This window comes from Alosa pseudoharengus, unplaced genomic scaffold (assembly GCF_046254945.1).
Source record: "Alosa pseudoharengus isolate Yale_2024_CS ecotype anadromous, Long Island Sound unplaced genomic scaffold, YU_APseudo_1.1 YU_APseudo_1.1_scf_5, whole genome shotgun sequence".
Classification (NCBI taxonomy): Eukaryota; Metazoa; Chordata; class Actinopteri; order Clupeiformes; family Clupeidae; genus Alosa; species Alosa pseudoharengus.
In genome coordinates, this window is record NW_027468837.1 from 30,418,194 (window position 1) to 30,433,151 (window position 14,958).

A 14,958-nucleotide genomic window follows, 5' to 3' on the forward strand; every position below is an offset into this window, starting at 1 on the left:
AACAGAGGCACACTAATGGCATACTAATTCTCAGTTGTCAGTTACACAGTGACATCACTGCACATGACCTTTTTAACTTTGACTTTGGCATTGAGATTAAAATCAGGTCTCTGGTACGACCTGAGAGATTGGATTTACTGTAAGGTTAAAGATTGAAGTACTAAAATAAACTGTGACGTGAGATTTTCTGATTCAATTCTGGTAAGTTCCACTTAATTTGCATCTGGTCAGATTTGGGTACAGGATTTTATATTTAAGCAATATGACTCTAGTGGGAGTGGTGTTGATGAAGGATATCGCCAAGGCTATAATTCGGTACAAGACACATTATTTGATTCAACGTTCCTACTGTATGTGTGAGAGTTTTTCTATGCTTTTTAACAGGCAGCGTTACGAAACCACAAGTACTTTTTTTTATAATATATGTTCATTAACTGTGATTGGAGGTTAGAAGTTTTAAATCTAAAAGTGTGTGTGTGTGTGTAGTACTGTATGCAAGTGACCGTGTGTATTTGAGTGTGTATCTACAGGAAGTGTGTCATTGCTCAACAGTAGGTCAAAGCTAATGAGAATGGGAGCACTGCATCATGAGGGGAAAGCCAAGGATAGTCCTCACGTCCCAGCAGGCTTCCATTTGAATTAGCGCTCGTACTGGTACTCACCAAGCCAACGCCAGGTGACTCAATAAGCCCAGAGATCCACAGCACTCTGGCCCACTGGGCTCTGGGGCAATAATGTTACACAGACACACCAGTTCCACCTGGAGAAACTCCTTCTCACTCACATGTGCTCTCTCACTCATTCTCTCTCTCTTTCTTTTCCTCTCCTTTGTCTCACTCATTCTCACCTCCCTCTCTCTCTTTCTCCTCCTCTCCTTCTTTGTCTCACTCATTCTCACCTCCCTCTCTCTCTCTTTCTCCTCTCCTTCTTTGTCTCACTCGTTCTCTCCCCTCTCTCCCTCGCTCTCAGCAGGCAGGCAGTCAGGCAGCAGCAGGCGGCTGATGTGTGGCAGTGAGAGGGCGGAGCCTCCAGTCAGAGTAGCCCTCACGCACACACTCCCCGGGCGTCCAGTCACACCCAGTCGCAGACGGCGTTCGGCGGGAGGCGGTAGAGATGTACGGGAGCGCTCGCACGGTCAGCCACCTGGAGAGCAGCCCGGCCCGCTCGCCTCGACTCCCGCGCTCGCCGCGGCTGGGTCACCGGCGCGCCCACAGCGGAGGGGGCAGCGGCGGCGGCGGAGGGGGGAAGACCCTCTCCATGGAGAACATCCAGTCGCTCAACGCCGCCTACGCCACCTCGGGGCCCATGTACCTGAGTGACCACGAGGGGCTGGGCACGGGCCACCACGCCACCTACCCGCGCGGCACCATGACGCTGGGCCGCTCCACCAGCCGCGTGTACGGCGGCCGCGTCACCGCCATGGGCAGCACGCCCAACATCGCCACCGCGGGCCTGCCGCACTCGCACCTGGACCTGCTGGGCTACGGCGCCGCCGACATGGGCTCGCTGTCCATGCTGCACCACCACCACCACGGCGGCACGCCGTCGGCCCTGCTCCGCCAGGCGGTGCGCAGCAGTGGCGGCGAGCTGCTGGAGATGCAGGCGCAGCTGCGCGAGATGCAACGCGAGAACGACCTGCTCAGGCGCGAGCTGGACCTCAAGGACACCAAGCTGGGCTCCTCGGCCAACAGCATCAAGAGCTTCTGGAGCCCCGAGCTCAAGAAGGAGCGCGTCATGCGCAAGGAGGAGGCCGCACGCACCTCAGTGCTCAAGGAGCAGATGAGGGTCACCCATGAAGAGAACCAGGTCAGAGATACCGCTCTTACTCACACTCTCTCTGTCTCTCTTCCAGTAGGTCACTGCATTCTGTGTTCTACACGATTTTCTGTTTCGTCTGTGTGCGTCCACACTGTCTTTCTGTGTCTCAGGTGTTGACTAAATTGCTTGTCTGCTCATGTGAAACCCCTTATTGGAATGATTCATTTAAGAACCACCATGAGAAGCTCTGAGAGAGCTAACATTTATCACTAGCGTTGATCTCTTTATACAACAAAGACCACAGGCTCTGTCCTAGTGTCAGCGAGTGTAATTGCATCCATACAGATACAGTGTAAAACAAATTTGTTAAGACATCAAGACATGAAAGAACCAAAGAACACAGAGTTGTTACCTTTTTATATTGTCTTTTGATGCCAGTGTCAGGCTGATTGTTTAGTCAGTTTGCAGAGGTGCAGTTGTAACATTCAGTTCGTGAAATTATTGAAATGGATTCACTGGACATTTGAAGTGCTACTGTATGTTTTGCTTTGTGGTGGCAAATAACTATTCTGATTTGTCCACATTTCTACAATTTCATGGCATATGTATAAACATCTGGTCATTTCAATGTGTCAGTGGCTTACAGTTTAGTGCTGGAAGCTTGTAGGATTATCCCATGCTCTTGATGAGGGGCGATATCAGGATTACTGGGGATAGATACCGGATTATTTTTATATTTTGGCAGATGAGGTGAAATGTCCACAAATATGCCACTTGGCAAATGAGGGTAAACGGCCACTTGAAGCTAATTATGTCTTATATGATTATTCTGGTGACGAGTGATGAAATCACTGTGTTATTTTTGCAAGCGTCTTACTGATGCTTACAGGTAACATTAGCTGTTACTACAGGTGACCCTTGGCTGATTTTAAACGGTCTTCCTCTGCTTTTTCGCTGCTGCTCTCTATCTCTCTCTCTATCTCCCTCTTTCTCTCTCTCTTTCTCTGTCTCTCTCATCTCTGTCTCTGACTGTCTTTCTGCATGGATGCGAGTGAGAAGATGTGGCCTAGTTACATCACTCACTGTGAGCTGTCTTTGTAGAGCTGTAAGAGTGGTGTCAAGGACAAAACGTTCTTGACGGTGGCGGTGTGTGTGTGTGTGTGTGTGTGGGGGGGCAGTCTTTATCTACCTTTCTTCCTATCTGTTTATCCCGTATGCTTTCTCACTCATCTCTTGTCTTCCTCAGCAGTCTTGGTTCTCTCGTTCTTTAACTCCTCTCCCCTTTGGTTTTCTCATTGTTTGACTCCTCTCCCCTTTGGTTCTTGTTCTTTAACTCCTCTCCCCTTTGGTTCTTGTTCTTCAACTCCTCTCCCCTTTGGTTCTCTCGTTCTTCAACTCCTCTCCTCTTGCTGAGACTATTCCCACTCTGATGGGCTATCTTTCTCCTCTGTCATGCTGTCTGTCTCTCACTCTCATCTCCCTTCACCTGTCTCTGTCTCACTCCTATAGGAAATCCCATGCCATTCACTGACCTGTCTGCTGTTGGAGCACAGATATTCAAAACATGCATATATGTGTATGTAGTAGGGATGTGTGATATACAGTAGACTTAAAACTATATCATGTTTATGACATATCATGATATTTTTGCCAATAACGCCACATATAAATATGTCATCGCCTATATCATTTATATCGCAATATGACACATTCTTGTCATGGGGAGGAATTCTACCTGTATATTGATGATGATATGATGTGGCCCATCCCTAGTATGTACAGTAGCATGCATTAAAGGCAGGAAATATAGCAAACAGATGAATAGGGGATTGTGTAGAGTGAAGAGCACTGAAATCTAAAACCTAAACTGACAGAGCAGCACTAACCAGACACGTCACATTCGCTAACTCTCAAGGTTACAGCATTATCCAGCACCGTTTAGTGCTCAAAATAGTAGACAGCGTACATTCCATGACTAATTTACCGTCGTCTGAAGGCTTACTCGTTGCCACCTGGCATATGCGGACCACCAGGATGGAGTGGCTAGCGCCATGTGGTCAGAACCTGTGGAGCGTACCTGTGATGGGATTGTGCATGCAGGTCAGTCAGCCTGTGGCTGCCGGAGTATTGCCCCCCCCCCCCCAGGGCTCTTACAAAGCCTCAGACAGGCAGCAGCACATTACTCAGCTCAGCAGGCGCACGCCACATCCGCTAACTCTCAAGGTTACAGCACTGTCCTGTCACCTCCCAGGCCCAATGTGTGTGTGTGTGTGTGTGTGCGCATTTGTGCACACGTGTATGTATGTGTGTGTGTGTGCGTGTGTATTTGCCACATTATTCTAGCCTGTTTGTATGGTATGTAGATGTGATTGTGCTTATTAGTGTGTGTGTGTCTGTGTGTGTGCTTGTTAGTGTGTGTGCATGTGTGTGTGTGTCTGTCTGTGTGTGTGCTTGTTAGTGTGTGTGTGTGCATGTGTGATTCGTGAGTCTCCATCTGCTTTAAGCAAGCATGCATATCTGATTTCATTGGTCATAGTTATCTATCCTTGGACTAAAAATACACGGCTCTCCAAAACATTGAGTGTTTATCCCAAAGGAAACAGCTCTGTCTTGTCTAGCAGAGCCGAGTTGTCTTGGGTTATCTACACACCTCTTGTCTGTTCATCCCTCATCTCATCAGCTGAATGGATCCAGGCCAGGGTCTTACAGTATTTCTGTGCCCTCTCTCACTGTTAAAGAGCACCGGGAGCGATGGCGATCGCATCAGGAGAAAGTCAGTGACCCGCAAGGTGATGCCCATGGAGCTATGAAGCTACTGCGTCTGTGCAGAGCTAATAGCCTTCGCTAGCCAAGCCCCAGACGAAGCACACGTTTCCTGTGAGTGTGTGTGTGAGAGAGGCAGTAGATACAGTATAATATGTGTGTCTGTGTGCGTGTGTGTCTGCATTTCTCTGTGCCCTTTGTGTGAATGTGCCAGGGTTTGTGTAGCTTTAGACATGCACTTAGCATATCATGTATTGTCAGTGTGGGTGTATTTTGTGAGTTTTCAACTGATGTAGGCCTATGGAATTTGATCTGGTATGGTTGTTCATACTGTATTTCTGGTATTGTTGTTCATATAAATGTATAGAATCTGATCTGCTATAATTGTTCACCTTCCTTGTATTGTGTATATTGATACTGATTCAGTGCCACCATTTTGTCTGGGAAAATTAATTCAGTTTTTCCTGTACTCTGCTGATAACACTGTTGGCAGATCGAATCGCAGAAGTCAGTTTGGCTGAAATGATGAGTGTTCAGCCTCCATTTAATCATAAACCTCAAAACAGACAATCAACTTTAATTCTCTTGTAAAGCAAAGCCCAGAAGAGAAGAAATTCGATTAGAACGACCAATTTCATGAGCTCTCCCCTCCCAATCTAACTAGTAATAATAATAATTTGTATAAAACAGTGGCAGTGAAACAATCTTCCAGTGAAAATATGAATATATGAAACACATTTATCACGCATCAGGCACTACTGACTCTGATAGCCCTACCTGCATTGCAGTTGTTGTTCCAATGCCTCAGACATTTATTTGCGGTTCGCTCTCTTTCTCAGTCAGATCAGTCATCATAAGGCCTGTGTGCTGAGGTTTTGAACGCTAACGTGTGTGTGTGCGGGACGACTGAAGACCGAGAGGGCCAGGGATGAGAGCATGGCACGTGGGCCTACGCGGTCTGCACTCACTCACATTTTATCCCGCCTCATCTCCCTCTTAGTTAGGTTCTCCTCCGACGCCGTAGACGGTCGTTGTCTCCCAGGAGGTACACTTTTAATGAATGAGGTGTGTCTGCAGGCACGTGGCGAACAGCTGTGCCTTGCCATCACGGTACTGCTCATTTAACCCGCCATGCTCACTCACAGAGAGTGACACTGGGCGCTACACCACGGACACTGGGGGAAATGTTTGGGCCTGACTGCGCCCAGCTACACAAGTTGAAGGGCAAATCACACCGTTAATTATGGGATGGCTTCTGACTGCAGCTAGCGCTGTGGGTGATCGTCTCGGCAACGTCTCCTGGACGACCCCAGGTGTCGGGAACATGAGGGAGAGGACTAAGAAGCTAACAAGCTGTGACGTGGGGTCTTTGACTCCGATGCTGTGTCCACACATGAAAACTCGGTGATGTGAACAGGGCAGAGCCAGCTGAAGATTAGCGTGAACAGCAGTAAAATTAACACTAATTTAACTTCTGTCACAGCTTGAGTGGATGGCATTAGCTGCCATAACATGATTTCTTTTTCTTTGAGTCAGGCTGCACTGCACTGGAACTAACTGATGCTGGATTCCGAATGAGTGCTTGGTGCAGTAGTTTTGCCTGTGAGAGTGAGACGATCAGGACGTTGCGACTGTAGACCCAAATCATGTTCCTTTTACTCTTGACTTGGTAGAGACATGAGAATGCCAGATTTGCTGCTCTGTTGTTGGTTTGAGATTGGTTTTCTGTATTCTGCTGAATGTTGTTGGGTGACATTTTTTTTTTCAGACTAGGTTCGCTTGGGGGATATTTCCCCTGTTAGGTTAAGCATGTAACACTACACTGACTCAGTAAATGTCAACACTCATAATGTTTAACTCGCTACTAACAGCTCACCACAGAGGAAACATGGAGACCAGAAACACCTGTACTGTATATGACACCTCACACTGCAGAGACCAGACACCATATTAACCCTTAAGCCGGTACCGTCACATCGGTGTGACAGCAATGTTGGAAATTGAACGTTCTAAATAATATCTGGGTTCATTCAGAGCCTTATAGATATATTTTTCTCTAGGGCTCTAGGTTCATTGAATTGAACATGGAATTTTTGAATTTTACATTTTTGCGGGACATAATCTTCTGTTAGAATGTTCAAAACTCCTCAGGTGAAGGGTTAACTGTGGACTGTGGCTCAGCTGATTTTACAGCTGCAATATCAATACTATGCTAGACCTCAACACTGCATGTCTTCAGGCATTCATTGCAGGGAAATGTTCCATATGGATCAAGCACAGCTCATATGAAAGCCCCTGCACCTGACTCTCACCACTCACTTCAAAGAGCGTGTGCGTAAAATGTAGGATGCTGCTTTCAGTGAGCACGAAGCCATTTCGCGTCCGTGTCTCAGTGAGAAGAGGAAAGGCTGACGACGGATCTGCATTGCAAAGCACTACTGGCTCCAGGCCCTGTTTACTGTCACACTGCACACACACACGTGTCTAATGGCGCCCCTGCTGGGAGCCAGCGAACGAGTGGGCAGAGTGTGGCGGCATGCATCACATCGTCCCGCTGAAGCCGCTCAGATGTCATCCCACATGGAGCGAGGTTTGTGAGCGGGGCCAAGATGAGACGACCGCTCGATGTGGCGGACCTGTTTTTGTTGCACCACAGGGTCCGCTCTTGCCCGCCTGGTCAGTCTTACTCCACTGGATGTAATCCAAAGGGCCAGACTCTCTTCTCAAATATGAAGACACAGCTGTTTTCTGTATTCTGCCTGATTACTACTTTAACCCGCTGAACCGCAGACAGCTGGATAGGGATGAGGAGGCAGCCTGCTTTGCGCCCTCTGCTCCCTTCGCCTCCTCTGTTTTGAGTCCTGCACGAGACCAGTGGCAGGAAAAAGGGAGATGAAAGGAGGTGGTGGTGGTGTGGTGTGGCATGAGCAGGGGAGTGAGCCAGGGTGGAGGAGGGCTGAGAGAGAGAGAGAGAGGGAGGGAGGGAGGGAGGGAGAGAGCGAACACAAGGCGGAGAGGGCACAGGAGGTGGAGCAGAAAGCCTGGCGGAGGGAGGCAACAGACTGGATGAGACAGGGGGACCGGGAGAGCGAGATGCCATGGCAGACGAGCAGTGCCAGGCCAGCTTAGTTTCATCAGCCGCAGCCCAGGCCTGGACACTGGAGCCAGAGAGGTCTGTCTGCACACCACTGGGTCTGTTTGCATATGTGTGTATGGGTGTGTGTGTGTGTGTGTGTATGTGTGTGAGTGTGTGTGTGTGTGAGAGTATGTGTATGTGTGTGTGTGTGTGTGTGTGTGTGTGTGTGTGTGTGTGAGTATGTGTGTGTGTGTGTGTGCACACGTCTCTGTGTGTACTAGTGTATCGTGAGTGTGTGTGTGTGTGTGTGTGTGTGTGTATGTGTGTGTGTGTGTGTGTGTGTGTGTGTGTGTGAGTATGTGTGTGTGTGTGTGTGTGCACACGTCTCTGTGTGTACTAGTGTATCGTGAGTGTGTGTGTGTGTGTGTGTGTGTGTGTGTGTGTGTGTGTATGTGTGTGTGTGTGAATGAAACCTGTGTGTTTCTGGTGAGCAGGTTGTGTGTATCGATCAGTGGCAGCGCCCTGCTGAGCATGCCTGTGAGCAGTGGCTTAACAAGGCTGAGTGGAGATGTCAGCTCAGTCTAGGGACTTTCCTGCTCACTGAGGTTTCACTCGCCGCTCCCGCAGTCTCCTCCGCGTCTCCCTGCTGTGAGCTCTCCCTCTTTATCGCCCTCCAACAACAACAAAAACCCCACTGTTGTAAGCTTCGTTTTGTGGATTTCTGTGTGAATGTGCGTGTGTGTTTGTGTGTGTGTATACGTATGTGTATGTTTGCGTGTATGCATGTGTGCATTGTTGAGGACTGTGTGTGTGTGTGTGTGTGTGTGTGTGTGTGTGTGTGTGTGTGTGTGTGTGTGTGTGTGTGTGTGTGTGTGTGTGTGTGTAAATGTATGTATGTTTGTATGCATTGTTGATGACTGTGTGTGTGTATATGTGTCTGTGTGTGTGTGTGTGTGTGTGTGTGTGTGTGTGTATGGCTTAATGTGCACATGTGCATGTGTGGCAGGCTGTGCCACAAAGAAAAGAGATGAAAAGAGATGCTCTGACATGCCTCCAGGAAGCATGTTTGATGACTCACCTGCAAAGACGCTGTCTGTATGCCTCATAATTTTTTAACAGGCGTTTAACCTGGCCGGCTCACTCATGCCAAAGCCCTGCCAACCATCTCTCAGTTTTTTTTCAACAGGCATTTAACCTGGCCTCCTCACTCATGCCAGGTCCCCCCAGCCATCTCTCAGCAGTCCTACACTGTTGTGTGTAAGCTTTGGAATCTGGGTTAAGAAGGTGTTCTGCGGTAAAGAAGAAACATGTTTTAAATTGATAGTGTTTTCGTGAAACATTTTACACATGCATGCACAGTGAGAGTAACCCACCAGGGGTGTAACAACCACTCGGATAAATATAGAGCCGTGAGGACACACATGGATCAACAACTGCAAACGTTTCACACACTAGAAACACTGGTGTTAGCATGAAACATGAGATGTCATAATGCATAAAGTTCACATACATTTTTGAACATGATCATGTACATTGACACACACACACATGCGCGCGCACACGCAAACTCTCACACACACACGCACACACAAACTCTCACACGCACACACACACACACAAACACGCTCACACACACTATCGCAGTCACATACACATAACATGAAGCCACATTAATGTTGATCCTCTCTGGCTTCTCTACGCGGAGCTAGTGTCTGAGTCATCTCTGCTCATTCTCAGCTCCTCCTCCTACTCTCACAGCTCTGAGTACACCTGATGATGACACACCACACCACACAGGCCCATAGAGTCTCACAGATGCAAACACAAACCAGGGCTTTGAACCGGTTCAAGGAACGAAAACGAAAACCGGGAACTTTTTGTATTTTACAGGGAACAGAAACGAAACCGGAAACTTTATTATTTTTTATGTTCTGGAACAGGAACACTTATTTAAAAATAATGGTAACCGGTTAATACCGGTTTTATTTCGTTCCTCAAAGTTTTCGTTGCCTAATTAACTAAAAAAAAAAAGTAATTATTTTCCTGCACACGTTACCATGATGGCTGAGGTTCACTTCCTGTGTGACATCACATCAGACATTCGCTGACTGAATGGAGAGAGAGCGGTGGATTACAAAGTCTCCACTCCACATCTTAAATAAGAGGTAAATTACGATCCATCGTTAATTAAAACGCTCATTCCAAACACAATATCAATAGCTATATTTGTCGACTCCACGTTAATGATGGACTAGCGAACATTTAGTAGGCTATAATTAGTAGGCTATGTTTGTTGATAAACAATAGGCCCTACCTGATGAAACAGGCCTAATTGCAAGTAGGCCTAAGCAAGACAAAACAAAAGACTTGTTACGGTATGAGTAGGCCTACTGGATGGCCTTTCCCCCGACAATTGGAATTTGTTGTTGCCCGAGTGGCATAACCACGTGTCTTAATAATGACGTTACGTTTGTGTGGAAATTTTCTCTTTTAACAATAAACTACACATTTGAAATAATTGTAGGCCTATTTAATTATTACTATTATTAATAATATAATTATTATTATTTAATAATGGTTGTAATATTATTACATTTGGTTTAAGCTGGATGAGAAAGATGTGACATAATTCTATAGCATTAAACCGCTGACAGGAACGAAATTAACCGTTCCGGGAACAGTATTTTTTTGTTCTAACCGGTTCGGGAACGTCAATTTATTGGTGGAACTCATAACCGGAAACGTTATAATTCCATTTCTGTTCGGAACGAACCGATTGGGAAAAAAATCGGTTCAAAGCCCTGACACAAACACATACACACACATATACACACCACACCACACAGGCCCATAGAGTCTCACAGATGCAAACACACACACACACACACACATATACACACCACACCACACAGGCCCATAGAGTCTCACAGATGCAAACACACACACACACACACACACATATACACACCACACCACACAGGCCCATAGAGTCTCACAGATGCAAACACACACACACACACACACACACACACACACATATACACACCACACCACACAGGCCCATAGAGTCTCATAGATGCAAACACACACACACACACACACACACACACACATACACACCACACCACACAGGCCCATAGAGTCTCACAGATGCAAACACAAACACATACACATATACACACCACACCACACAGGCCCATAGAGTCTCACAGATACAAACACACACACATATACACACCACACCACACAGGCCCATAGAGTCTCACAGATGCAAACACAAACACATATACACACCACACCACACAGGCCCATAGAGTCTCACAGATGCAAACACAAACACATACACATATACACACCACACCACACAGGCCCATAGAGTCTCACAGATGCAAACACAAACACAAACACATACACATATACACACCACACCACACAGGCCCATAGAGTCTCACAGATGCAAACACACGCACACACACACATACAAACACCACACCAAACCACACAGGCCCATAGTCTCACAGATGCAAACACACACACACACACACACACACACACACACACACACACACACTACTTCAAAGAACCCCGTAGAGTCTCACAGATGCAAACACACACACACACACACACACACACACACACACACACACACACACACACACACCACACAGGCCCATAGAGTCACACTCAGGATTAGGCTTTCTCACAGATGCAAACACAAACACACACACATGCATATGCACACATGTATACACACACCACACAGGCAACGACGGACTGGGACTAAAAAAGGCCCTGGAATTTCTTACGAATAGGTCCACTACCATATGCACGCACACACACACACACACTTTTGCTGTCTTTTATACTGTACACAGAAAGGCTACAGCTCCTCGTAAAGAAAGTTTGTACTGCATGTGCAATGTTTATTTACTTTAAGTCATTTAGGACACGTATTGAGGTCCAAGCTCTTACAGTTTACAGCTTTGCCAATGCTTTATGAATATGTGCAACTTTGTTGAATGGAAGAAAATAAACGGTAATGCCTAGCATGTCTCAAACTGGAAGAGGGGTACGCTAAGGTTTGAGTCACGCCAAACACAGAATGGTAAGCTATGATATATTATTTTAGGGGTGAAGTTTGTCGATAAATGATATAGCCTACTGTACCTTTATTTTGGGGGAAATGACAACTGATGGCGTACACATACTGAAAGCTTTGATTAAGCCTGATTGATGCATATTTATGTGGAGAGACAGTAGGCCGCACTTGGCCGATGAAGCACTGAGCCAGGCAGCTGACGGCCGTCGGATGGACAGCCGTTCTGGACTTCCAGAACGTCCAGATTGCCAGTCTGCCCCTGCACACAGGCCCATAGAGTCACACTCAGGATTGGGCTTTCTCACAGATGCAAACACACACACACAGGCACACGCATACACACACTCACACATACCCCACACCACACAAGCCCATAGAGTCGCACTTAGGATTGGGTTTTCTTACAGATGCACACACACACAGGCACACACACACACACGCACACACATATCCACACTCACATGCCCAGAATAGTGATTAAGTTTTGAGTAGGAGAGCTGAGTTGGCACCTTGTGTGCTCTATGGCAGAGAGAGAGAGAGAGGGAGAGAGAGAGAGGCAGAGAGGAAAAGAGATAGAGTCCCGGAGGCAGAAGGATGAAGAAAGTGGAGGAAATCTTTGTTGAAGTCAAGGAGAGAAAAAAGCTGCTTTGCAAATTTGACATGGAGACAGACACCTGCGCTCTTTGATTGATGCAGGCAGGCAGTGAGGCATGCATGTCCTCTATTAGCACCAGGGAAGCAGGCACCAGCATTCAGACTAACAGAGTGAGGAAATGCTGTACATGCACTGTGAATATGCGCTGCTTTCATATACAATTTCTGTCATTTGATTCTGATTGATCATGACCGAGACCTCTGAAAGCTTAGTAAAAATACAAACACTAAAGCCTACACAATGCTTATCAAGATGAATATGTTAACTTAGCTAACACATACATTCCTTGTGCAATGTGAAGTGACATTTGATCTACTGTAAAGGACTAAGAATAAGTGTTGAGACAGAAGCTATTGTCATCTGCTTTGTGACGAAACCGTGCGGCTCAGCCCTGCACTTGCCCAAACTCGAACCCGCAAACAGCAGCACCTCGGATCAGGAGTCGAGTGTGCTAGCAATCGAGCTAAAAGCCCAGGCTGCTAGCTCTCTCACTAGGACGTCTCTTAAGGGATTGGGAGGGAGGTTTACACAACATACATACTGCACAACTACGTACCGGCTGGCTGCCGTTACGTGAGTGAATGAACATGAATTAGATGCACATTACATTAACTACATGCCATCACATTCAAGGTTAGTTGCTGAGTGGTCAGTGCAGTGATGTAGCCAAGATGTTATCAAGTTATAATAAATTAGCGTTTGCGATTGACAACGTTGTGATAACTTTGCAAAGTTAACTTGAATGCATCAATTTTGAACAAAGTTGTGTAGGCTACACCGCGCCAGTTGTAGTCTGCATGAACAGTTCTTGCACAAGACACTGTTTTGATTTGCGTAGTTGCGTTACCCCCAACACTGACAATAACGTAGACAGCAAATTAAGATATTTGTTCATTTTGTGGAGCGGCACCTGTAGGCTATCAAAAGCAGATTTCGATTTTCGTTACCACTGTGTAGCCAAGCCTTAAGCCATACCCAAGTAGCCTAAATCGAGGTAATGTTTAATTATGCATGATTTATTTTGTTATTGAATTCGTAGGCTGGGATTCCTCTCGGCAACAACTATGTTTAAAGGTAGCCTCCTGCTTTTTCAGAAGGGGCGGCAGGCAGGCTACTGACAGAGCGATGTACAGTGGCAGAGCGACGCACAGTGGCTGAAAGTGGTACTAACGTTTCACGCAGCTTCACGCCGCGTAATGCGCGACTGAAGTGGCCATTTGAAAGTAATGCCCACTGTAGTGTTGCTGTCCATGTAACATACACAGACAGACACACACACACACACACACACACATACACACACACACACACACACACACACACACACACACACACACACACACACACACACACACACACACACACACACATTTCATCTCCTCTATGGCTCCTGGAGGCCACAGCTGCCTGCTTCCTCTTCCTTCATCTCCTCCCCCTCACCTCTCCCTCTGCCCAGGCTCTGGACAGGCACTCAGATCAGATGGGATCCTGGGCTGGCTCGCCAACTAACAGAGCAACAGTGCTGATCCCCTCCGCATCTAAAACAGACAGATTCGTCAGCGGAGCCTCACAATTCTGTATTTGCATGCAGAACAGCCAGATTCGTCACCTTGTGTTTTAGACAGGAACTGAATGTTGTTGTTGTTGTTGTTGTTGGTTGGCGCGGCACAACAGTGGCCAGGCTTGTCGTGACCACTTTGATGGGCCTCCCATCCTCTGCAGTGGTAAGGATGGGCAGGGCGGAACTTTCCGGAGGCCTCCGGTATTACCCAGAGTCTGGCTTTCAGGTGCAATAGAGGAGAGGACAGGAGGCCAAAAGAGAGAGAGACCCTTCTCCGGAGATGGACGCTGCCAGCTGGCAACGAGCATCCGCTGAGTCACAAGTGACAGAAACCCCCTGGTGGTCCTGGTGTGTGTGTGTGTGTGTGTGTGTGTGTGTGTGTTGTGTGTTGTGTTTGAGTGTATGAGACCCACATTTAGGTCATCAGAGGCCAGGTGGAGAGAGACAGAGAGATGAAGGAGTGGTGTGTGTGTGTGTGTGTGTGTGTGTGTGTGTGTGTGTGTGTGTGTGTGTGTGTGTTTGTGTGTGTGTGTGTTTGTGTGTGTTGTGGGGGGGGGGGGGTATTATCTGTGGCTTGTGTGCCTAAGAAACCACAAGTTTAATTATGCAGATGGAACTATTGGAGTGCTTCCTTCAATCCTTTTCCAGCAAGAGACACTATCGATCAACAGATAGAGATAGAGAGAGAGGAGAGGAGAGAAAGAAGAAAGAGAGAGAGAGAGAAGTGGGGAGAGATGGAGGAAGTGAGGAAAAAAAGAACCTGGCCAAGAAAAGAAGAAATGAGCAGTGCCCTCAATGAACTTCCCCCCTAAGGGAAATCTAATCTTGTCGTTGTGTGTGAGTGTGAGTGTGTGTGTGTGTGTGTGTGTGTGTGTGAGTGTGTGTGTGTGTGTGTGTGTGTGGGTGCGTAAGCATATATAGCTGTACAGTATGTGTTTATATCTTAATGTGTTGTTTAAAATGATTGAGTGTGTATGTGTGTGTGTGTGTGTGTGTGTGTGTGTGTGTGTATGTGTGACTGTGGTAGATAAAGCAGTAGCCTTCAG

The 14,958-nt window shown here is 47.0% G+C and overlaps 1 protein-coding gene across 1 annotated transcript in view; it reads left to right on the forward strand.

Annotated features, from left to right (window-relative positions):
* Nucleotides 1-1,113: 1,113 nt before the first annotated feature.
* The window catches only part of erc2 (ELKS/RAB6-interacting/CAST family member 2), a 43,354-nt gene continuing 29,509 nt past the window's right edge, over nt 1,114-14,958 (forward strand). The window contains exon 1 of the mRNA XM_076269215.1: nt 1,114-1,806. Coding sequence (XP_076125330.1) covers nt 1,114-1,806 — 693 coding nt within the window. The remainder of the gene's footprint in view (nt 1,807-14,958) is intronic.